General features: G+C 46.5%; 1 protein-coding gene across 1 annotated transcript; it reads left to right on the top strand.

Moving 5' to 3' along the window:
- YWHAB (tyrosine 3-monooxygenase/tryptophan 5-monooxygenase activation protein beta) lies at nucleotides 1-24976 on the top strand. The gene is made up of 6 exons (XM_069954022.1): nucleotides 1-191; nucleotides 8790-9091; nucleotides 17477-17600; nucleotides 19922-20085; nucleotides 20449-20544; nucleotides 22480-24976. The coding sequence occupies exons 2-6, from the start codon at nucleotides 8798-8800 to the stop codon at nucleotides 22534-22536; spliced, it is 735 nt and encodes a 244-aa protein (XP_069810123.1). The 5' UTR covers nucleotides 1-191; nucleotides 8790-8797; the 3' UTR covers nucleotides 22537-24976.
- The last annotated feature ends 975 nt before the right edge of the window (nucleotides 24977-25951 follow it).

The following is a 25951-nucleotide window of genomic DNA, read 5'->3' as shown; positions in this document are numbered from 1 at the left end:
CCAACCAACCTCTCCCGGCAGCCGCGGGCCCCGCGTCGAGAGGCGGGTGACGAGAGGGGAGGGGCTTGTAGGAAGCGGAAGTGGCGGGCAGAACGGAAGTAGAACGGCATTGAGTCTGCGGAAGGGACAGTGAGGAAGCTGAGCTCGCGCGGATTGACATCGGCACGTTATCACCGGACGGCGGTTCTCAGGTGCGGATGGCGGGGAGGGCTGACGGATGGGGGGAGGAGAGAGCGGGGGATGGGCGAGGCTCGGGCTTCCGGTGAGCTCTGTCGGGGAGTCGCTTCATACAAGGGCGGGGATGGTGGCGGCCTGCTGCCCGTCTTCTCCATCCCAGGGCCCGTCATGGCCGTCTCCTCGGCCTGTCACCTCACTGTCCGCCTTGTCATTGTCACCTCCATGTGCTGATGATGTCATCCCTGCTTCTACTATTACGTCATGTCTATATATATATATATATATCTATCACCGGCAATCCATTGATTTAGCTTTATCTCTGGAATTTTCCTTCTCGATCTGAATATCTCAGGAAGGGGGTGACCTTTAAGAAGACATCATTTAACCCTTTGTGTTCTGATGTCCTTGTGTAGCAGATCTATCACCTGCTGTTTATTGATTTACGGCTGGTCGGTAATCAATCAATCATTGATCTTTGCTGCTTAGCCCAATTACCAGAGGCCACATGCTGCACAGTGTGAACAGTGCTTAAAGGGAACCTGTCAATATATATATATATATATATATATATATATATATATATAATTTTTTTTTTTTTTTTTTTTTTAATGCCTGCTCATTCTGGGCTTGGAAGTCAAGTGGGTGGTCCTGCACAGTGATTGACAGCTCAGTATTTATACCCACAGCTGTCAATCACTGAGCAGGACCTCCCCCTTTACTGTATAGATTAGAATCAGCAGAGATATAGGTGAATGTTAGGTTTTTCTTGAGCTTTTTGCATAATCTATAGGTCGTTCCAGCTTGAATGTAATAGATTCCCTTGAAGTGTTTGTACCATCAGGCCTGGGCTGAAGCACTGGAGACAGGCTGACCCACCCCCAGTGGGAGGAATCCTCCGCCCCTCTATGACACTGCTCCATTTAGAATCAATGGAGCTGTATCATAGAGGAATGGGGGTTTCCTCCCATTGAGGGTGGGTCAGCCCACCTCCAGTGCTTCAGCCCAGGCCTGGTAGTACAGTCCTTTTAAAGTGACAGTGCCACCAGGCCCAGGCTAAAGCACTGGAGGCGGGCCGACTCAACCTTAGTGGGAGGAAACCCCAGCCCCTTTATGATAGGGCTCCATTGATTCTAATGGAGTCACAACATAGAGGGGCTGGGGTTCCTTCCCCCTGGGGGTAGATCGGCCCGCCTCCAGTGCTTCAGCCTGGGCCTGGTGGTGCAGTCACTTTAAAGAGGATGTACCACCAGGTACATCCTCTTAAAGCTGAACCGACGTATTGAGCGGCACCCGTTCTATGCACCAGAACCGGCCGGTGCTCAAGCACTGGAGGCCGGCCAGGCAGCCCCCAGTGGGAGGGAATTCCCTCCCCTGTATGATGGAATGCAGCCGCGTCATACAGGGGAGGGAATTCCCTCCCATTGGGGGCGGCCCAGCTGGCCTCAAGTGCTTGAGCACCGTCTGGTTCCGGTGCATAGAATGGCGCCATGCATGGGAACCAGGGCGCGGTCCGAAAAACGGACCGCGGCACTGGCTTCCCCGTGGCGGCGCCGTTTGATCCGTCAGTTCAGCTTAAAGAGGATGTACCTGGTGGTACATCCTCTTTAAAGGGAACCTGTCACCCCCCGTGCCGGGGTGACAGGCTCCCGACCCCCTCTTAGAGCCCCCTATACTCACCTAATCCCGCCGAGTCCTGCTTCTGGAGGTGGTCGGGTGATGAAGATCTCGGCCGCTGCAGCCCGGCGCGCGCGCTGAGAGATGAGTCCAACACCCATAGAGAATGACGGAGCGCTGGACTCTCCTGTCATTCTCTATGGGTGTTGGACTCATCTCTCAGCGCGCGCGCCGGGCTGCAGCGGCTGAGATCTTCATCACCCGACCACCTCTAGAAGCGGGATTAGGTGAGTATAGGGGGCTCTAACAGGGGGTCGGGAGCCTGTCACCCCGGCACGGGGGGTGACAGGTTCCCTTTAAGCGTGGGCGTGATGGTACATTCACTTGAAAGTGACTGTACCACCAGGTCCAGGCTGAAGCACTGGAGGCGGGCCGACTCACGCCCCAGTGGGAAGAAACCCCAGCCCCTCCATGACGTGACTCCATTAGAATCAATGGAACCTTATCATAGAGGGGCTAGGGTTTCCTTCCACTAAGGGTGGGTCAGCCCGCCTCCAGTGCTTCAGCCTGGGCCTGGTGGTACAGTCACTTTAAAGGGCCCGTTCTTACTATGGGATTGGTGCCCCCTTCCCCCATTCAAACAAATAGCAGGCAGGATTTGGCGCCGAGTCAGCACCCAGGGTTTCCGCAAGGAATTTTGGCGCCGATTCCGTAGTGTGAGCGGGAACTTAGGGTGCGTTCACACGTACCACATCCGCAGCGGGTTTCACTCTGCAAGTTCTGCTGGGGTATACGGTACAGCTATTCTCAATGGTCTCACAGCAGCTTTTCAATCAACAGCGAGAATGCAGCCCCTTTGCCTTATTAACCAATCGTCTACCAGGCGCTTGAAGAAGCTCATGCATTACCTGCCCACAGTCCATCTTGCTTCTTCGGCTCCCGGGTCACTGACGGTGATCAGCCAATCAGTGTCTGGCAGATGGTTAAAGGGGTTATCCAGCGCTTAACATGCAAGAACATGGCCACTTTTCCCCTCTCTTGTCTCCAGATTGGGTGGGGTTTCAAACTCCGTTCCAATGAAGTAAATGGAGCCTAATTGCAAACCACACCTGAACTGGAGACAAGAGAGGGGGAAAAGTGGCCATGTTTTTGTAGCGCTGGATAACCCCTTTAATATGGCAGAGGGGCTGCATTGTCGCAGTAGATAGAGAATAACTGCATACTGCAGCAGAACTTTCAACGTGAAATCCACTGCAGATGCGGTACGTGTAAACGCACCCTAAGGGCGCATGCACACCATGATTATGCCTTTCGATATGGATACGTCAACATTAGATATGAGCGAACCGGGTTTAAGTCGATCCGAACTCAAACGTTCGGTATTTGATTAGCTGGGGCTGCTAAACTTGAATAAAGCTCTAAGGTTGTCTGGAAAACATGGATACAGCTAATGACTATATCCATGTTTTCCACATAGCCTTAGGGCTTTATCCAAGTTCAGCAACCACCGCTAATCACATGCAGAAAGTTCGGGTTCGGATCTACTCGAGCATGCTCCAGGTTCGCTCATCTCTAGTCGACGTTCCAATTTTGTCAGAATGCAGAGAAAGGTGTACTCGTATCTCTGCTTGGTCCTGGTTTATTTCTGTGCTCTGTGTCTACGTTTGCATGTATATGAAGCCCTAGAAACCTTACTTATTAAAAAAAAAAAAAAAAAAGAGATGTATGTGTGCGACATGACCAGCTGACTTCATTCGGCCATTGAAGTAGATGGACAGAAACAACATCAGTACTCGATTTTGACAGGGTGCAAACCCTCAGAAAGCATAGCCGTCACGTGAAACTCTGAAGGATCTTACACTGATATCAACTCATCTTGTAGATCTTTAGTAATTTTTTTTTTGTCTGCTCGCCTATTGGCTTATTCTCAATATATTCTGATGGTTTATTCTCAGAATGGGACTTGTATCTGACCCCCAGCACCCTCAGGGATAAGTTGTGTGCCAGAGCTGCAATGCCAGAGCTGCAACACCCTTGTATACAAGAAACAGAGCTTGAAGCGTACAACGCCGTACATTGTGGAGTGGCTGTTTTGGGGTACTGCAGCTCCACTCTTATTTGCTTCAATGCAGCTACAACACAATATATAGAGCGGTCCAACTTCAGCTCATTTTGGTTTAGAAAGGGAGGAATCCGCCTTTAAAAATCATAGAACTGAAGCAAAAAGCAACACTGGAGGTCCCCAGGATTTATTTGCATTAGCCCAGTCCATGTCCTCCACAGCTAACAGCTGATCTTTGGGGGTCCCAGGACGCGCTCATCCGTTCAGGTTACATTCACACGTTTCCAGAGGGGAAAATCCGCAGTATGTTACAGGCAAGAATTCTCAAGGTAGCTTCACATTTCTGTCACATATTCTACTTGCTGTCATGGAGGCAGTAAAAAATGTGACAGAATGGGGCTAAACTAAGTCCAAGGGACACGTCACTTATTCTGTTGTATATGAAATACGTGCTCAAAAAATGAGCCGTGTGTCGTTATGTAAACTTAGGCATGCATCCCCCAGTGAGAACAGTGCATGGGGTAAGAGTGACAAAAAAAGGTTAACCCAGCCTAAAAGGGGTTTTCTAGGAATATCGATGGTAGAGATGACCAAAACTACAGTAAGTTTGGGTTTGAGAGATCCCGGCCACTTGGCATTTGACCTCTGGTGGCTGGAGAAGATGGATGCAGCCCTACCTGGATCCTTCTTTAATGCTGAGTGTTCAGGGTTTCGCCAACCCAAACTTACTGTAGTTTTGTTCATCTTTAATGGCTTGCGTACAGTAAATGCGGACAAAACAGAAAATGAGGGCTAGTCCATTAATAATAACTTAGTGCTGTGCCACAACCACATCATTCAGCTGATCAGTTGAGGTTTTGGGAGTATGACCCCCCCTGAAAAAACTGACTTAAGGCCCTATTCCACGGAACAATTATCGTCTGTATTCGGCCGATATCGACCGCTACGGACGATAATCGTCCCGTGGAATCGTTCATGTCGGCTGATCGTTGCAGTCGCTTGTTTTTCAACATGTTGAAAAACAAGCGACTGATATAGCAGCGATCTGCTGCCGTCGCTCCGTGGAATAGGAGCGGCGGCAGCAGACTCTGCTGTATCCTATGGTCTGCCCGGACGATCAGCGATCACCCAGGCAGCCCCCCCCGCCGTCCCTCCTGCTGAGAGCGCTCGTTTGCTCCTCTAGACGACCCGTGAAATAGGGCCATTAGATGATCTATACTATACAGTTGCTTTCAAAGTGCTCTGGTTGGGATCATGTGGGGCTATAGTGCAGCCTCTTCATTGTATTCTGTAGTGGTTGTGCCTGGTAATACAGTGTGGTATAATGCAGTATCAGAGACCGCCCCTGCAGAAGGAACAATGAAGATGTAGTCAATCACTTAGTCATTATGGTGACAGGCGATTGACCCCCAACCAGTCTGATATTGATGGCTCATCCTAAGGTAGTCTCAGAATACACTTTTAATATTAGGATGTCTTGCAGAAGCTTTAGCAACTGTAAAATCGGTTTCATTTTCACTTAGCGACAAGGACATGGACTGGTTTATCTGAATCTACAATGACATAAGGAATTGTCTTTGGGCATTCGATTAGCTGCGTTACGCCACACGCTCACACTCTGTAGATTACGGACGCTACGGAGCACAAAGCTACATGCTGGCATCGGAAACTCCCGGCGTCCTGTATCATTGTGACACGGAGTTCCAAACCTATTCAGAACTTCCCCCTACTGTAGTGACACTGTGCTATGGGATGATTTACACTTCTGTTGATGGACACTGATGCATTCACTGGCGCTGCAAGGTGCTGATGGTGATAAAAAAACCCTGAAGATTAAGAGATATTACTTTCAGGAGGCAGCACTGTGTACATACAATAGTAGCACAGCTGTAAAGATAAGAGGAAAGCCATGCTTTATTATTTACAGTGTATGTCCACTGGAGAAGACATGCACACAGTCCAGTTGTGTTCTCTCTTCTGCACACACCCCATGCCCTGTGTTCTCTGCTGGTCTCTTTAACTCTAGATGGGCTGAGCCTAACAACTGGCAGTGACTGTAGGGAAGTAAGGCATCTAGTGGCCAAGACCGTTTTTGGGGGGTACAGAGTCATTGGAGTGATTTATGGATATGTTATGGATCAAATTGACATGATTTTAGTATTTGGCATCCCTAGTACTAAGGGCTTCTGTTTCCATACATGTATACCAAAAGCAAAACCACAAGTTATGTCCATTGACTTGTTGTTCTCTGTTAGATTAGGCCCTACCTGGCAGCAGGGGCACATTGTATGATGTCCATTCTCGCCCCATCCCCTGTGGCCTTCAGGTGCCTGATGTGGAGACGCTGTGATCAGATGCATGTCACCAGTAAATCCTCTCAGGGCCGTCCGGCTAATTACAGCTGATCCATAGCAGATCCACACACAGCCAAGCACAATGCCGGCCTATTGTAAGGACATGTAGTCATTAATAGGAAATCTTTAGCTTCATGTCTTGATTTACAGATTCTCTTCTAGGCTTGTAAAAGTCATTCATGTTCCCTATAGAGTTCTGGAATGAGACTCGGGGCTTTGAATCAGAACATTAGGGAAGTGGACTGACTTAGGGCCCTATTCCACCGGAAGATTATCGTTCAGATTATCGTTAAATCGTTCGAATCTAAACGATAATCGTTCGGTAGAAATGCAGTTAACGATTAACGACCGAACGAGAAATCGTTGATCGCTTTATAAGACCTGGACCTATTTTTATCGTTGCTCGTTCGCAAAACGTTCGCAAATCGTTAACATTGAATAAGACATTGTTCAGTCGTTCGCAGTAGATACGAACGCAATAGTGAATAAGAAACGATCGCAATTACATTCATAAGTAACGATTATCGTTCCATGGAAATGAGTGAACGTTTTCAGGTCTTTCGCAATAGCTGTCGTTTGAGATCGTTAATCGTTAACGATTATGCGTACGATAATCCCTTACATGCGGCCCTTACAAGACTAAAAGAATCCATGAGCCGATTCTCGTTAAACCTTACTGAAAGAACGGCAAACTTACCACTAACATCTGAAATGGCTTGAGCCCAGCTATAAAGGAGTCAAAGTATGTGTTCGCTTATGATTACTATGGTGACAACTATATCCAATACCTATTCTCCTAAATAAAGGTTAAGTCCATCATCAGCGACCTATACCCTGCTGGATGTAATTTTTTCGCAGCTTTGGGGTATGTCACGACTTGGCCCGAACATCATGAACGGGTGGCTGTAGCACTTCCCCCCAACCCCCCCCCCCCGTCACTGACTGGCTGAGCGGGGCAGTCCTGACGTAGCAGGAGGGAGAGATGAAGAATGCCGACGGGGCTCTAGTAAGGGGACACAGAGCTGCGTGGGCAAGGGGAACAGTAAATATAAGTTATGTTCTCTTCTTGCTGGACGACGACTTTAATTTTCCTGAGGAAATCCTTCTAGTGACTCATCAGTACGTCACCAGTAGTTATACAAACCATGGGGGACAACACCTGGTCTTGTGCAGTCACCCACCTTCTGTTGCTAGACTACTGCCAAAACATGTATGGACACTGCCTAGCAAAGTCACATGGAAAAATGTTCATTATAAAGCCTGAATGAGTGGAGGACCTCCTGATGAATAGTAGTAATAGGTAACCCAGCTTCCATGTGTTACATGTATGGATGTTACATAGCTTTGCTGCGTTTTTACGTGCAACACACTTTACTGTATTACAAACAGGCAGTAGATATAGGAATCGGCACTACTGGTTTAGCCAGGCATATAATATTATGGCACGCCCGCAACACTAACATCTGAACGGACACGTACAGTGGTGCTCACTTTGGTAGTGCAGTTTCATTAACAATAAAGGAAGTCCAAGGGCACTCGCCATAAACACATTTTACCTTTATTGCTTTATTCAGATAAAACCTCAACGGGTACAGGTATTCAGAGACACAACCCCCCCCCCCCCCCCCCCCCCCACGATGACAGTCGTTTCACATGTCGCTGTGCGCGTCATCAGATCAATTTATTGTATGTAAAACAGTAGTCACAACTATTTATGTAAATGTTTTGTCACATAACCTTTCCAAACTGCACTATATTGTGAATCCAGCTTTCAGAATTGTGGTTTTCGTTACAATGGAGTGGCCATTGATCAGTGTCTGAGACAAAAAAAAACTGCTAGGTTTTTGTCTCAGACAAACTGATAAATCTGGGCCTAAATGTGATTCAGTAGCTAAGCATCTCATGGTCACATGGTTCTTCTCCAATCTAGTGATAGCGCTGCCCCTAGTGGTTAGAAATCAGAAAGAAGCTTCTTCAGACAGTTAACAGTGAGCTACTGTTCACACTGCTTCTGAAGTGTCTATGGGATATAAATGCATCTACCAGTCCTGTTCGTAGAGTCTTCCCCCCCCCCCCCTCCATCTGCCTCATGCTGCTTTATGCTTATATGGTGGCATGTATCAGATTTATTCTCCTGATTTGTGTATCTGACAGAAGAGAAGGCTCAAATCACCACCCATAAGTAGGGTTGAACGGGTCTGTCAAACTGTTCGGGTTCCAACCTGGAAGTCTCCACATTTGATTCCCCATTGCTGCAGACGTATCCATATTTCCAGGACTCCCTAGGGCGGCATCCAACTTATGCTTCTGTGGGGAATTGAATGCCGCACACTTGGGGTCGTAGAATGTTGGGGTCGTAGAATGTTGCAGAACCTGAACAGTTTGACAGATCCGCTCAACACTACCCATAAGGCATTGTGGACTTGTGTGTTTTTACACCTAGTTATTTGTGACTATTTCACCTCAGATTGTGCTGGCAAGTATACAGTGACAGAGCATGACTTAATAGTTTTTTTTCATTGTTGCAAAACACAGGATTTTAACACCACTATATCTCCACTGTGTTATTTTGTTTCCAATAGATTTCATCATGGACAAGAGTGAACTGGTACAGAAGGCCAAACTGGCTGAACAGGCTGAGCGGTATGACGACATGGCTGCTGCCATGAAAGCTGTGACTGAGCAGGGAGGCGAGCTCTCCAACGAGGAGAGGAACCTTCTCTCTGTTGCCTATAAAAACGTTGTAGGTGCCCGTCGATCCTCTTGGCGCGTGGTCTCCAGCATCGAGTCGAAGACCGAAGGAAATGAGAAGAGGCAGCAGATGGCACGAGAATACCGTGAGAAGATTGAGGCGGAGCTGACAGAAATCTGCACAGATGTTTTGGTAATATACACAACTTGGATTTTAAAGGGAATATATTATGCGCTGCAGAATCTGTTGGCGCTATAGAAATAAATATTATTATTATGCATTTAGTTAGATGGGACTACAGCTGAGTTGTTTGCTAGCAGTACAACTAACTGGGCTTCCTATCCAATACTTATCTTGCAAGTCACAGAACACCTACTTGTAACCTGCTCTTATGTCTGCCATGCTGGAGGGAGGTCACTGGACTGAACATGCTGGCACTAAATTACAATGCAAAACTATTATGGTATGTGGGAGGGAGAAGGAAGTTATTGATGCACTAGCTTTGCAAGATGCTATGTAAGCAGAAGCACAGCAAGGAATCTGGTACATTACAAAAAGCAGTCCTGGTCCAGTAACCTGCTAATAATGATGGATGAATGAAGTGTGTGTGTGTGTGTGTGTGTGTGTGTGTGTGTGTGTGTGTGTGTGGGATTACATTTAGGAGGCAGCATTGTGTACCTAGGAAAACTATTAAGGAAGAGTATTTACACAAGGAACAGCTGCTCAGAACTTTATGGGTGATAGGTGAGACACCTAGAGGCCAGGATTGTAGTGTATTGTAGGCCTCGGTGCTGGGCTTGTATGATACTCACCGGTACCAGGTAGAAGGTATATGGTAAAAACGCTTTATTGAGCAACGCATTTCGTCGACGTGCTGCCGTCTTTATAAAGCTTAAGCAAGAGGAGTTTGATAAAGGCGGCAGCACGTAGCTGAAACACGTTGCTCAATAAAAAGTTTTTGCCATACCTTCTACCTGGTACCGTTGAGTGTATCATACAAGTCCAGCACCGAGGCCTCATCACTTATCTACAGTCCTTCCTCTATATTTCTGCGAGCGACTGCATCTAGACGGGAGTCGTCAGCTGCATACTAAATGCCTGGCTGCGGACTACAATTACAAGCTATTACTAGTGTTGTGCCTGTTGTTAGCACAACACTATAAAGTTAGTTTCTTTTCTGCACCAATACCAAGTTTTGTTCACTATTTTGGAATACTACACTATACAAGCGCCCCTCTGTGTCTATTTATGTTTGTCCGTCCTTTTCTCTACTTTGTATAAACAAAGTTACAGATAATAGTAACATATATAGTTGTTGGCAGGAAAAGACCTAGTCTGCCCTATATTATTTCCTTCATTATCTTAGGATAGATATGTTTATCCCAGGCAGTTTTACATTTACCTACCCCAGCTGCTGGAACTGTTCTGAGCATCTACTCACTTTTTGTAAGGGTAAATTCACACGGCAGATCCTCCGGACTCTCACGCACGAAATCCGCAGCTAATCTGCAATACACGCATTAATAATAATAAGAATACGTGTATTGTGGATTAGCTGCGGATTTTGTGCGTGAGACTCCCGGCGGATCCGCCCGTGTGAATTTACCCTTATGTTGCTCCTGATTAGGATGAGTGAATTTACTGTACTAGTGAAGTGCAGCTCGGCTGCTGTGCAGCTCCATTTTGTTCCTCTCCGGGTGACTGAAAAGGCTGGATCCAGTCCTGGGGAAACTGAGAAGCTTCTTAGGACTTGATGCGGCTTGTCCAGGCACCCAGAGTGGAATGGAGTTCAAAGGGTTTGCTATTGATCAGGTTGCCATCGACCCATGTAATAGTACCCTTACTGACAGAGAAGTCTCTACTCGTCTCTCACCTTCATGACCTCTTTGCCATTGTTGTAGGCATTAGTTTTATTTGGCCCCCAGCTTGTAGCAAGGTTTTATTTTATTGTTTAAGGGTTAATCCCATCTCATAAAGTCACTAAATATGGCTGATTGTGTTCCTCATTGTAGACATTCAGTGTGTGTGTCTCACAGACATCTATGACCTAAAGCCGGATGTAAGCATGACGGTTCGGCTGATGGCCATCTCTTGTCACCATACACACAGTGACTACATTTTTTTTCAGCTGGCAGAGGGGAATGTGTCGGTGCCAGACAGCTGCGCTAGAGATTCACTATCGGAAGCAAAGGATTGAGCATGTTGCAGTCCCAGACATTTATTAGATCCTTCCCTGACGGACATTATGACCGCCCTATATACATCACATTGTGTATTTGGCTTCTATTTAATGTATACACTGGGAACGTTCCCAATGTATATTTTAAACAAGGGCTTTAAGAGAAGCCATAGAGAGCGGCATCTGTTACCCATAGGCTATGATGGAATCCGTTTGAACAGATGCATCACTAACAGTTTATGATGTATGTGTTAAATGGATGCTATGGAAGCCTTTGGATTCCACTGCATGGCTTCTGTTACAGGCATCTGTCACCCAATGGTTGTTATGGCATCTAACGGAGGGCGTATATGTTTAAAGGAAATGTTCAGTAAGTTTATGCCACCCTCCCTGATGACCACATAAACTAGTGACAGGCGCAGTCTACGATGACGCATTATTTACAAACCCCATCCAGCGTAGCAATGCTCCTCCCACCCATTAGCCGAGGAATAACAGACTTCTACTGCCTATACAACAGAGTATAGTATTGACAGACAGCTGTCAATCAGTGGTTGGTGGGGGATGGCGTGAGTCCCCATGAATATCAAGTACTACTCAATGTGCACATTATGAGAAGGACTGGGGGTTAGTGTCCTTGATATTATTAGGGATGGCTGCACAAGGAATACATTACTTTAACTGGCTTCTCTATCACTAGTTTAAATAGAGCGTCTGTATAGAGGCATCCATTCCATGTTACTGGATGACTGTGGAGATGTTAGGCTTGAAGTTGTTAGCTTTCCTTACATACACACTAAGGGTATAAACCCACACACCGTATACACAGCGTATTTATTGCTGCGATACGCAGCGAATACGCAGCAAAAACGCAACAAATACGCAGCAAAAACGCAGCAGATTAGATCTAAATAACTGAACTCAGCATTAAATCTTCACCATCAAACTGCTGCGTATTTGCTGCGTATTTGCTGCGTATTTGTTGCGTATTTGCTGCGTATACGGTGTGTGGGTTTGTACCCTTAGGGCCAGTTCACATGGAGCAAAAGTGGCGTACCTCTCTGCCCCAGAATCCCACCTGCGTCAGTGTTACACTGTGGAGAGTTCTGCCACTATTCTCCATGTGAACAGGCCCTAAAAGTAGAGGCAATAATGGATAAGGATAAGGGCCTCTTCACATTGTGTTTGCATGTTTTTTTTCTTTGCCTGCTGGGTTACAAGGATATTGTTGAAGTGGTGTATTCTCTCCAGTCTGACACAGTGCTCTCTGCTGCCACCTCTGTCTGTGATAGGAGCTGTCCAGAGCAGGAGAGGGGATTTGCTTCTCCTCTGGACAGTTCCTGACATGGACAGAGGTGGCAGCAGAGAGCAGTGTCAGACTGGAAAGAATACACCACCTCTCACAGGGCAAACAGCATCTGATAAGTACTGGAAGACTTGAGATATTTTATATAGAAGTACAAACTTATATAACCTTCTGACACCAATTGATTTAAAAGAGTTTTTTTTTCCCCCACTGGAGTTCCCCTTTAAGAAGTTTTTCACCAGCGAGGTTTTGTGAGTCCCTTAATAATTCCTAGGTACCCTATTTACCCTATTTAGTATTGCCTATGAATACGTACAATATACTTGCTGAGTGAGCACTTGTAGCAGTTCTGTAAATATATAAGTAAGGCCAACAATGATGATCTCAGTCCTATTGTTAAGTCTTCATATAATGTAAGAACACTCCCTGGCATTCAAGGGGTTAATCTGTGCATATTTTGGTTGCTATAGAAATACTTGTGCTCTGCATCTTTTAATAGCATTTTCCTTTCTATTGGTTGCATTTGGCGTTAAGCTAGAACTAGTGTGATCCGCAGCGGGGTCACTTCTCTCCTTCTCAATGAACATTTAGCTGGATGCCGTATCTATATATAGTCCCTTCTAATTTATAATTGACCTCTGGCTGCTTGGAATTAGATCTTTATTCAGTTTTTCCCACCACCTCCGTGTAATCCTGGTGGTGGTTGGGGGGGGGGGGGGGGGGGGTCTGTACCTTGTTCTTAGGGAATTTCCATACACATCTATTTTTTTCTGTCATGTTCTTTTAAAGTGTCACTGTCGTGATTTTTTTTTTTTTGCAGAAATCAATAGTCCAGGCGATTTTAAGAAACTTTGTAATTGGGTTTATTATCCGAAAAATGCATTTTTATCATGAAAAAGCAGTTTGAAGCTCTCCCCCCTGTCTTCATTGTTCTCCTATGGAGAGAGCTAAAGAAAAGACCAAAACAGGACAACAAAGAGTTAATCTACAAATCCCTCACGGGATATCTCCTGTGACAGTCACCAGTGACCTGTCTGAGCTCGGATTACAGCTGTCACCCAGCTCCGTGCCTGTAATCCTCTGTTATCTGCTTTCTGCTGCTGGCTAACTCCCTCCTTCCTCCTCCCCCCTCCCCTCTCCCTAGAACAGACAGGGGACGACTCCTGCAACAAGTCACAATTTTCAGATTTTTCAGAGTGGATGAAAAAGAGGAAGGAGGGGGGGACCTGGGAAAAGGCTTTTTACATGCAGATAATGGCAGATTTGGCTAATAAACCCAATTACAAAGTTTCTTAAAATCGCCTGGACTATTGATTTCTGCAAAAAAAAAAAAAAAATACGACAGTGACTCTTTAAGGTTACAAACCCACTTGGCGGGTCTGCAGCGAGTCTCCTTGCTGCGTTTTTGCAGGGAGACTCGCTGCAGATCCTGGCCCTATACTTTCAATAGCAGAGAAACTCGCAGCAGGGATGTACATCCCTGCTGCGATTTTGTCTGCAGCCCGCCCCATTAACCCCCCGGCCGCCGGACATTATACATTACCCGGTCCCCGTTCCTGCTTGCTTCGGGGCTCCCGGTGTCTTCACGGCCCGCCCGGCCAATCAGTGCGCTGCGGCAGGGCAGCGCACTGATTGGCCGGGCGGAACGTGCCGGGAGCCGCTGAAGCAAGCAGGAGCCGGGATCAGGTAATGTATATCCTGCCCGCCCCCCTGCAGCCACGATCGCCCGCAGCCCCCGGCCACACGATCGCCCGCAGCCCCCGGCCGCACGATCGCCCCGCAGCCCCCGGCCGCACGATCGCCCGCAGCCCCCGGCCGCACGATCGCCCCCGGCCGCACGATCGCCCCCAGCCCGCAGCCCCCGGCCGCACGATCACCCCCAGCCCCCGGCCGCACGATCGCCTGCAGCCCCCGGCCGCACGATCGCCTGCAGCCCCGCAGCCCCCGGCCGCATGGTCGCCCCCAGCCCCGCAGCCCCCGGCTGCACGATCGCCCGCTGGGGGCGATCGTGCGGTCGGGGGCTGCAGGGCTGCAGGCGATCGTGCGGCCGGGGGCTGCTGGGCGATCGCGGGGCTGGGGGCGATCGTGCGGCCGGGAGCTGCGGGCGATCGTGCGGCCGGGGGCTGCGGGGCTGGGGGCGATCGTGCGGCCGGGGGCGATCATGGGGGCTGCGGGGCTGGGGGGCGATCATGCGGTCGGGGGCTGGGGGCGATCGTGCGGCCGGGGGCTGGGGGCGATATACATTACCCAGGGCTCCAGATGGCGACTAAAATGGTCGCCAATGCGACTGACATTTTGCAAATGGCGCCCAGATTTATTAATCTGGGCGCCATTTGCGACTGGCCCCGGCGGCGGCGCGCTGTCTCTTTAAGATGCGCGGCTGATGCGCGGCTGCCGGGGGTGTCCCGTCCTATTCCCGGCAGCGCGGCGCATCAGTGAGCTGCCTGGGGCCCTGACTTCCGGCACAGGAAGCGCGCGTCAGAGACGCTTCCTGTGTCAGAAGTCACAGCCCCGGCGTACAGGGAGCTCACTGATGCGCCGCGCTGCCGGGGATAGGACGGGACACCCCCGGCAGCTGCGCATCAGCCGGGGACAGCACCTAAAGAAGAAGAGGATCGCCGGGGGAGCGGGTTGTCAGGTGAGTTTGTGTGTTTGTTTTTTTTAAATATTGCTTAGCATAGAGGAAAGGGGGGGCTTTATAATGGGGGGAGAAGAGGGGCCATATTCAAGGGGGGGAGAGGGGGCCATCTATAAGGGGAGGGGGTATCTATAAGGGGGGGAGAAGAGGGGGCATCTATAATGGGGGGGAGAGGGGGCATCTATAAGGGGAGGGGGTATCTATAAGGGGGGGGAGAAGAGGGGGCATCTATAATGGGGGGGAGAGGGGGCATCTATAAGGGGAGGGGGTATCTATAAGGGGGGGAGAAGAGGGGGCATCTATAATGGGGGGGGGGAGAGGGGGCATCTATAAGGGGAGGGAGTATCTATAATGGGGGGAGAAGAGGGGCCATATTCAAGGGGGGGAGAGGGGGCCATCTATAAGGAGAGGGGGTATCATTAAGGGGGGGAGAAGAGGGGGCATCTATAATGGGGGGGAGAGGGGGCATCTATAAGGGGAGGGGGTATCTATAAGGGGGGGAGAAGAGGGGGCATCTATAATGGGGGGGGGAGAGGGGGCATCTATAAGGGGAGGGGGTATCTATAATGGGGGGAGAAGAGGGGCCATATTCAAGGGGGGGAGAGGGGGCCATCTATAAGGGGAGGGGGTATCTATAAGGGGGGGGAGAAGAGGGGGCATCTATAATGGGGGGGGAGGGGGGCATCTATAATGGGGGTAGAGAGGGTCATCTATAAGGGGAGGGGGCCATCTATAAGTGTAGGGCAAACTGGCTGCAGACACTGGGAGATAGATATATGCACAATTATTATTATCAGGGCCCCTCAGGTGTCTGTATTGTAGGGGGTCACTTGCATTAGTCACTAGGTGAGAGATATAGCTATCTATATACACATCTTGTGGGGGGGTCACTATGGCTGCAGTGAGAAGTCTAGCTCAGTATGTATAGACTGTTGCAAGCTTTTAAAGGGAACCTGTCACCCCCGGTGCCGGGGTGACAGGCTCCTAACCCCCCGTTAGAATCCCCTATACTCACCTCATCGCGCCGGGTCCCGCTTCTGGAGGTGGTCAGGTCACGGAGATCTCAGCCGCTGCAGCCCGGCGCGCACACTGAGAGATGAGTCCAACACTCATAGAGAATGACGGAGCGCTGGACTCTCCCGTCATTCTCTATGAGCGTTGGACTCATCTCTCAGCGCACGCCGGGCTGCAGCGGCTGAGATCTCCGTGACCCGACCATCTTCAGAAGCGCGGTGAAGATGAGGTGAGTATAGGGGTCTCTAACGGGGGGTTGGGAGCCTGTCACCCCGGCACGGGGGTCGACAGGTTCCCTTTAAGTTCAAGTTCAGAAGAGTAAGCCTCATTAAAAGGCTAGCCAAGTGAAGCTGAAGTACTGAGTCAGACTGGATATGGTTGTCAAGTTGCAAGTTTCCATGTTGAACGTTTTCAAACTAAGAAAAGAGAGAATCTAAAGGAGGAGGATGCTGCCGTGGCCTCTGCACACAGTAAGTCCCATTTAACATAACATTAATTTTACATGGTTTAAAATGTTGGCGACCAAATATTCTATTTGGCGCCTAAATTTTTCAGGTTAGGAGCCAATGGCTCCTAGGTAAATTTTTTAGTCTGGAGCCCTGTTACCTGATCCCGGCTCCTGCTTGCTTCAGTGGCTCCCGGCACGTTCCGCCTGGCCAATCAGTGCGCTGCCCCGCCGCAGCGCACTGATTGGCCGGGCGGGCCGTGAAGACATCGGGAGCCCCGAAGCAAGCAGGAACGGGGACAGGGTAATGTATAATGTCCAGCGGCCGGGGGGTTAATGGGGCGGGCTGCAGACAAAATCGCAGCAGGGATGTACATCCCTGCTGCGAGTTTCTCTGCTATTGAAAGTATAGGGCCGGGATCTGCAGCGAGTCTCCCTGAAAAAACGCAGCAAGGAGACTCGCTGCAGATCCGGCAAGTGGGTTTGTAACCTAATAGTTTATTATTTTTGAGCTACAAATGTTACAGAATCCTCATCTGATGTTTTTTATGCTTTTTGTTCTTATTCTTTAGTTAGTTTAGTTACATTTATAATATATTATAAAAAGCTGCTGTCATATCAATGAGCACAGATCTCATTGACTTCTGTGCAGATGCCAAACTCCAATAGATATGGTTATGGGGCCATGAAGTCCAGTTTCAGGTGGGCATCTTTCTTCTATAAGGTTTTTATGTAAGGTCTTTAGTTTAAAAGAGAAAAGTGGATATGTATAAAAGCATGTACCATCTGTATTGTGTGTATTCATCCTAATTATTACTGCAGTAGTTACGTAACCTTCTCTGTGTGACTGCCACTGCCTTGCTCTATAAGGGTAAGACTACTTACAGCGTAGATCTTTTTTTTTTTTTTTTGTAGTTGAAGTAGATTTCGCTGTAATCATTGGGGGCCTGATGTTAAACAGGGATCTTGTTATATGTTGTTCTTTCTTGTTGCAGGACCTGCTGGACAAGCATCTGATCGCAAATGCGACACCACCGGAAAGCAAGGTTTTCTATCTGAAAATGAAGGGGGATTATTACCGGTACCTCTCAGAAGTAGCCAGTGGAGATCAGAAACAAGGTAAGGTGCTGGTGTCGCATGCGCTCTACTGCAGTGTGCGATACACCAGTGGACACTTTGGGTCTTCACAACAGCATTTAACATTTTTGCTTGGTGTCCTATAGTTTTACACATGACAAGTAGGACTGAAAGGGTAAAAGTTCTCTTTTGGGGGGTTAGGAAATCAGTCCTATTCCTCCAGATGGAGCTTTTTCACAAGTCTGCCACATGTAAAGGTACCTTAAAATTAGACTTGGGATACTATTACATGGGCTGATTACGTCCTAATCATTTTAGTAAACAAGCGCCGATCTAGTAGATCGGTGCTCGTTTACTTGACCTATTAGACGGCCCGATAATTGTGCAGTAAGGGCTGCATGGACGTTGTTACCTTGCCCAAACACCTGATGCCTTACCTCTCCCCGCTCCCAGTCTTTTCTCCTGTGCTATGCAGCTTCCTGGCGGCAGCAGCGTCTGAGCGGTCTGTCCACTGACAGGCCGCTCAGACGCTGCAGCCGCCTGGAGCGGGGAGAGTTTGGGCAATCGTCAGCCATTACATGTAGCAATGCGCGGTCAGCACCTGACGATTTTAGGTCCAAACCATAAACAACGATCAGCCGATGATCGTTTCATCGGCTGATCGTTGTCTCTATTACATAGAGCGATAATCAGTCGTTTATCGCTCCGTGTAATAGGGTCCTATTAGACTAATCAATTTTTAACTAACGAAACAATCGCAAACAAGATTGTTTATCGTTAACCTTAAAATCATTAACCGTATTATACAGAACAATAGTCGTTAGTTACCATTGTTAAAATGATTGTTAGTACGATCGTTTATTCCATCAAATCCCAGCAAATAAAGGAACGGATTGGAATTAAACTGATCGATCAGTGAACAAATGCAGAACTATAGCGAAACAAAGGAATCAAAACGATTAACAATGACTTTAGGGTCAGATCTAAATCAACAACATATAAACCATTTTTTACTCCTTGCCTGCAATTACATGGAAGGATTATTGTTTAAATCCGGACGATTTAACGATTTCCTGCACGATAATTGTCTTGTGTTATAGGGCCCTCAGGAGATCCTGTTAGATGGTAGAAAGTCTGCCACACACCACCAGCTGAATCCTCAGTAGGATTCACTCAGATTTAAACTAACTGCTCCCCCTAGTGACCGGCCGGAATAAACTGTGAAGGTGACCTGGATTCTAGCCTTGTTTTAGAGGACTGTAGTGTTCTCTACTTTGTCAGTGGAATAATAGACACATGACCGATTGGGGCCATAATTGATAAAGGAAAGGACTGGGAGTTTTTGATACAGAATGAGAGGCTTTAAATAAGAATGCAGTACCTGACTTACTAGAAAGTTATGTTTTTTGTTCTTTCTGCAGCACACAGGTGACTTGCGTTTTTATTGATTATTAATCATCATTTGCCACTTGGCTGTATATAAATGTCATCTAGTCAGTGACTGCCCCATGCAAATGACTAGCTGCTAGGCCCAGTGTTAGATCATTAGCACAATATGAAGGAAGTGGAAGGTCTTCAGTGAAAGTAGTGATCAAAGCAGGAAACTGTTGGTAGACCTTGGAATTTGGATCATCTTACCTTTTATGCTGACTGTGTCAAGAGCAGATCTCAACCCTGGCACCTGTTTAGAAGCCAAAGGCAGACTCCCTGTTGTAACAAGTATTCCACTCAGAATTTCGGCACCTATTCCTCAGTGTGAACTGACCCTTAAAGGGGTTATCCAGCGCTACAAAAACATGGTCACTTTCTTCCAGAGACAGCCCCACTTTTGTTTGGGTGCAGGTTTTGCTACTCAGTTCCATTGAAGTGAATGGAGCTTAATTCCAAACCACACCTGAACTGGAGATAAGAGTCGTGTTGTCTCTGAAAGAAAGCGGCTATGTTTTTCTTCCACCGGATAACCCCTTTTAGTAAATACTTGTATCCTCTATAAATTAGCAATCCTAGAACCTCTTATCCTATAGCTTTGTGATGTGCCATCCGTCTTACTAGAAATGCGTGACTAGCCAACTGGGTGTTACCAAATACGAGGGTGGGGGCTATATGTGTTGTGAATGTAAAGGGGGATGAGTCCCTGCCAAACTCTTCTCCCCAAGAACAACAGGAAAGGGCATATACATAAAATAGTCAACCCATTTAGCTGACACATGTCTCATCTGTATTGGAGGCCTTGAGACCTTAGTAAGGCATTGAGTTTTCCGGCTTTGACAGGTCACCTGTAATTGTGATAGATCAGATTGACATTTTGCCTGTGCCAGACATTACATTGTAGTCTAATGCTTTCTTTGTTCTCTCCTTTGTAGGTACTGTAGGGAACTCTCAGCAGGCCTATCAGGAAGCTTTTGAAATTAGCAAGAGTGAGATGCAGCCAACACACCCTATTCGACTTGGACTGGCCCTAAACTTCTCCGTCTTCTACTACGAAATTCTCAACTCTCCGGAAAAAGCCTGCAGTCTAGCGAAATCAGTAAGTGTTTCACTCTCCCCCCTGAGGTCGAGTCTAATCTCATGTGGTCTAATCTAGCTTCTCGTGGTGTTACTTCCACAGCAATCTGACAGCTGGCACCATGATGCCATTTTAATTATGCTTACCAGACATGACCCAGTTGTCCGACCCGATCTAATAATTGGCAGTAAACTTGTCTCTCTGTAAGGGAGCGATGAAATCGCACTGCGTTCAATAGGATTCTTGCCGTTTCTCATGATATACGTAGGAGATCTCAAGCTTGCTGGTTGTCGCTCTCTTATAGCTGCACTTCAGAGACTTCTATTAGTTTGGCAGACAAAACATAAGGCTTCCATGTTTAATAGTGAATACTTGTCTTTCCAGGCCTTCGATGAAGCGATAGCTGAACTGGACACATTGAATGAGGAGTCCTATAAAGACAGCACTCTTATCATGCAGCTACTAAGGGACAATCTTACAGTAAGTATATAGTCCATTCTTCCTGCTTAGTGGCTCTTAAGTATGGGAATATATATTCAGTCATCCATGCATGTGACCCTGCTGATAGTTCCCGATAGGTCCCCTTACTGCCTTCCCCCTCTGATGCTCATGCCTGCTGATGCATATTCCAGTCTGCCTGCTTATGTATGTATGTATGTATGTATGTATGTATGTATGTATGTACGAGTAGGCGTGAGCAATGGAGGCGGCAGGTGGGGTGGTGGGAATTTGATGCCCCAAATGGCAAATGGGACAAATTCAGGGGGTCAGCTGTGTATTGCAGAAACACTATCCAGGATTATGGAAAAGCTTTGTGTCAGATAGCATATATGTTCTTGTTACTCTAATGAGGAAAAGAGAAGAAGATACGGCACAAGGTCTTTAGGATTTAGGATCAAGGTTTTTGAATGCCGAAAAGCTGTCAGGTGCAGGTATACAATGTTTACACAGCTCCCGTCTTATCTGTAGCGCTGACACGGTTATAGATGAAATGCAATAAAGTGTCAAGAAGTTCTGAGAGAACTTTATTGTTTGTACAGCTAGAAATATCTTTGTGCCATATCCCGCCACTATATTCCAGGAAATGTTATACTTCCAAAAGCAATTGATCAAGCAAATGTGTCGCCATGTGTCTGTTCTTTTTTAGGACAAACTCCACTCGTAAAATCCATAACTATACATGAAAAGGAACCTGGCACATTGAACACTAGTTTGGCAGCTTTTCCTTTACAGCTTTGTTGCTGCCAGCCATTTAGTTATTTTCCGTGGTGTTAAAGGGACTCTGTTAGAGCTCCTTAACCTGCTGATAGTCTTACAGTATATAGGGACTTAAAGGGGTTGTACACCCAAACATTTTTTCTTTCAAATCAACTGCTGCCATAAAGTGCCAGAGATTTTGTAATTTACTATTAAAAATTTACTATTAAAAAATCTCAAGCCTTCCAGTACTTATCAGCTGTTAAGTGCACTGGGGGCACAGTACTTTTCCCCTCCCATACAGCCTTGCTTGCCCCCTCCTCTTACTACACTCCTAATAAGTATGGAGGCCGCTCCTCTGCAGTCATGGCCCCGGTGATGGAGGGGTGGCTGCCATACTCATTAGAGCAGTGCTTCTCAAACTGTGAGGCGGGCCTCACCAAAGAGGCGCCCCCTAGTTGTTGGTGAGGCCCAGCTGGGGAGCCAGTTTTCACAAAAGTAACTATGATTTGCACATAATCCATTTTAGCAACATTATTTATTTATTTTGTACTTGCTTTATTAGTATATAGAGCTTAGGAGAGGGGTGAAAGGTAGCCCTAGCATTATTTTCAGCGTTTAAATGGACTTTCACCACAGATGTTGAGGCGCCGGCATCCTCTTGGTCAGTCCAGTGAGGCCCAGGCATTGCCTTGGTCTGTTGGGTGAGGATCCAGTAGAAATAGTTTGAGAAGCGCTGCATTAGAGGGTGTAGTAAGAGGAGCGGGCAGGGTGCCCTGAAGGGTAAGTACCACGATTGCTAGGAGTCTTCGCTGAGAAGGACGCTATGTGATCTGGCAAGTAGGACTTTTCCAAATTGGAGAACCATTTTTAAGGGGAACTCCAGGATTTGAAAATTATAGCTGCTTTCCTCTAAAAAGGCACCACCTTTGTCTTTAGTTTGTGTGTGATTTTGCAGTTCCATTGAAGTGAATAGAGCAGAGCTGTAATACCACACACAACCTGAGGACAGAGGCGGTGCTGCTGTTGGAAAAAAGCAGCTGCACTTTTTTTTAAACCCTGAATGACCCTTTTCAGTTAGTGCACAGAGATCTTTGGGATCTTGCATTTAGGGGCCTGAGGTAGTCATGTAGCCGGATGTGGTGGATGTTTTCAGATCTTAGCGGTTGAATTGTTATCATGCCATTATGACGCACTAATACTCTGTTTCTTTTCCAGCTATGGACTTCAGAACACCAGAGCGAGGAGGCTGACAACGTAGAGGGAGACAACTAACAACTGCCACGCATCCAATTTTTTTTTCCACTGTCACTCTGTATTGTATACCCCCCCTCCCCCTCGTGCGACCAGTAAATAGAATAGTACATCGACTTTCACAACCTCCGTGTAGCAGAATAATTTGTGGATTTAAGGAAAAAAAAAAATTTCAGGTGTTTTACCGGACAAATACATACTTCTAATACTTCTGTATATATGATATATTTGTACTTGTATATCATATATATGATTTAAATATGTAATTAAGTCTTTTTTTAACTGAACACTGTGATTACGGGGTTTTGCTAGTAACATTCTGAGTCAGGATCTTTCCCCCCGCTCTCCCTTTCTCTCTCTTTCAACATTACAACTTATTTTAGGACAAAAAAAAAAGTCGAAGTACAATTCTGCTGTACCTGTTTTACAGGATGTTGGTGACCATACTGTAACCCCCCCCCCACCCCCACCCCCCGGGATGAATTGGGTTCATAACATGGTGTTTTTGTTCCTGTATCAATGATCGATTTTGATTTGAGTTGAATATTACATATGGAACTTAATTTGTAAGCCTGGATATAATAATCAGATTTTTTTTTTTTTTTTTTTAATATTTAGTCATGTTGAGTTTTTCTACTAGTGTGATGCGCACTTTTTTTGCCACTATGTGTTAAAGGAAAAAAAAAATACAAATTATAACATCAGGGGCTCAAACAGAATATACTGTAAAGTACAACTATATTGGTAACTATTGTTAGTAGTATAAACTGTCAGATGCTTAAAGGTAAAAAAAAAATAAAAAAAATAGAACGTATGTGTAAGGTCTTCCCATCTCTGTTGTGGAGTATCTTAGAAATCTGGTCATTTTCTTTCTTCCTTGCCATAGTATTTTAACTGTTTACATTTTGTTTCTTTTTAATGCTCATAAGTCCTGGTGGTTTCTTGTTCTCATTCTCCTTTCATTCCTGTCTATAAATTTTTTTTTTTTTTTTATAGAGGTCCTCGTCCTCGATTGTATAAAAATCTGATTAATAACTCTGCCTTTCAGGTATCTGAAGCACTCGGACCTGAAGTGAACTTAGATTGTTACAGGTTACTGTAGTGATCTGAGTTTCTCGGTTGTACCCGATCTGAGCGTAATACAGAAGCTGTATTAGAGATGTCTAACATGGGACGTGAGGTGCCTCTATACCTTCACTAGTCAATTGTTATACGCTCCCCCCCCCCCCCATCTTACACATGTATGCTCGGCTTGACTGAGTGTGCATGCGTTTGCAGTGTGAAGAGGGGAGTAAGCTGCAGCAGTAGCTAATCTCCACCAACTTGATTCCTCTTTTGCTTGATATCGGGGAGAATTGGGAGGCCGTCTATACATATAGGGTTGTTGCCTTGCCCTCTGCAATCAGTGGGCTTGGTAGACTTTGGCCCAGATAAGGGTGTAAACTATAGACTGGTGTAAACTGCCCTCAGCAGCCAATCACAGCTCAGCTTTCATTTCATGTGTATAAAAGGCCTTTAAGATATGGAATGACATGGCTTGGCTTCTACACTGCTGCATTGTTTCTACCGTACTGTCACCCACCCACTGACAGGTTGGTTACTAAGGAGAAACTGCTTGTCAGTTGTCAGGCAGCACATCCTTAGCAACCAGTTTGCCGGAATTGACAGATCTTCAGCTCAAGGGACAAGAAGACTTGGCGGTAGTAAAGCGCATTTTCCTTGTCTCTTACTCCCTTATTAATCAGATTTTTGTTAAAAAAAAAAAAAAAGGTGACGCACCTCCTTAGTACACTCTCTTCAATGCATGGCCCGGTTTGAGACTTTTACACCCTTTTTTTTTTTTTTTCTTTGCACGCCAACTTTTTGGGAGTCTTTTACAATCCAAGTTATTCATCACCAATATTCTAGGCATTTATGCAGTAAGACGTATATCTATGACATCGGTTGTTGTATTAAGGCGCAGAGTACTGTATTTAGTTAGTCACTGTTCAGGCTGTCACGGCATCATTCCGACTTTTTACATTCCACCCGGCTGTATCTCTTTCTCAGTGTCTGTCCGTCTGTCTGCTTCAAGGCAAAAATCCATGCACTGATCTTTTCAGTCTCCGAACAAGACGTACAGTTAATACTTGCGCTTTATAAATGCAGTAGTGAATGTGGAACTGAGCCTGTCTGTATATCTGGTAGCTCTTTATTTTTTTATTATTATTGTTTTGGCTTTGTTTTTACTGACCAGTATTCTGCCTAAGGTTTGCTTCTGTGTTGGTTTGATTACCTAGCACACACGTGGTTGTGAAAAATTTAGTCTAGCGCAAAAAAAAAAAAAGAAAAAAACCTTAAAAAAAAAAATGGTTATTGATGTACTCAAATTTGTGTATGTATTTTCAACAGTTCTAGTTTCACCCTACACAGAATAATCAGGAACATGTAACAATTCAAGCAAAATAAATAATCCATGTTATCTGCGTGTCCTGTCCTTCTTTTTTTCTTTTTTCTTTTTTTTATTATTTATATATTCTAATACTGCTTGGTTTTGATGTGTGTCTGCTGTATGTTCACCACATTTGGGAGTAGTTCTTATAGGGGTTTAACCCCTTCCCAGCCAAGGACATAACTGTCGGGTAGGGGTGTTCAGAGCGGAGCCGCACGGCGACCCCGCTCTGAACCGCTGTGATCCCGGGTGTTATTAATAGCCTGGGACTGCGGCTATTAGCGACCCGCTAATCCAAACAGCTATTTATCCCCCATCCCTGGTGTTCAGTAAGCAGATGCCCCCCCCCGCATCAAATACAGAAAAATTGGAATAAAAAGCGATCAAAAAGTCACATATATGCAATCAAGGTACCGATAGAAAGTACATATCATGGCACAAAAAATTACACCTCAATCCCATAGACCAAAGGATAAAAGTGTTACATATCCCACAAAGTTACATATCAATCAATTATTCTGGTCGCCATTGGAGTCGGGGGAGAGTTTTCTCCCTGTGGTGGGGCTATTGTCGTCTGCCTCGTGGGGGGTTTTGCCTTCCCCTGGATCAACACAGTAGGGTTTCCCTAGGTTGAACCAGATGGACTCTTGTCTTCTTTCAACCTTATTTACTATGTTACTAATCTGCTGAGTTCTTCCTCCTCCATAACATGATTGGGATCGATTACATAGCATTTTCTTGGTGACAGGTTCCCTTTAACAAAAATTTGCCATGTGGCATGGATTGGGTGGGAAATAAATTAAAGGGGGGGGGGCACTTTATACTCACTCTTTGCTCACTCCCAATCCATGGTGACATGCTAATGCACTGTGCATGTGACTGAGGCTGTACAGTGATTACATTGGGGCACTAAAGCTGTAGTAGTGCTGAACTTGGAGAAACTTAAAGGGAATCTGTCAGCTCCCGGGCCCTACCTGAGGTGCGGACAGTGTGCAGTCCCCCAGT

Source organism: Dendropsophus ebraccatus, chromosome 14 (genome assembly GCF_027789765.1).
Source record: "Dendropsophus ebraccatus isolate aDenEbr1 chromosome 14, aDenEbr1.pat, whole genome shotgun sequence".
In the NCBI taxonomy this organism is placed as follows: Eukaryota; Metazoa; Chordata; class Amphibia; order Anura; family Hylidae; genus Dendropsophus; species Dendropsophus ebraccatus.
This window is presented reverse-complemented; position numbering and strand designations above follow the sequence as displayed.

Excerpts from the sequence above, each read along its gene's own strand:
- YWHAB (XM_069954022.1), top strand. The coding sequence starts at position 8,798 with ATGGACAAGAGTGAACTGGTACAGAAGGCCAAACTGGCTGAACAGGCT. Across the intron at positions 9,092-17,476 it reads AAATCTGCACAGATGTTTTG|GACCTGCTGGACAAGCATCT; the intron begins GTAATATACACA and ends TTCTTGTTGCAG. Across the intron at positions 17,601-19,921 it reads CAGTGGAGATCAGAAACAAG|GTACTGTAGGGAACTCTCAG; the intron begins GTAAGGTGCTGG and ends TCTCCTTTGTAG.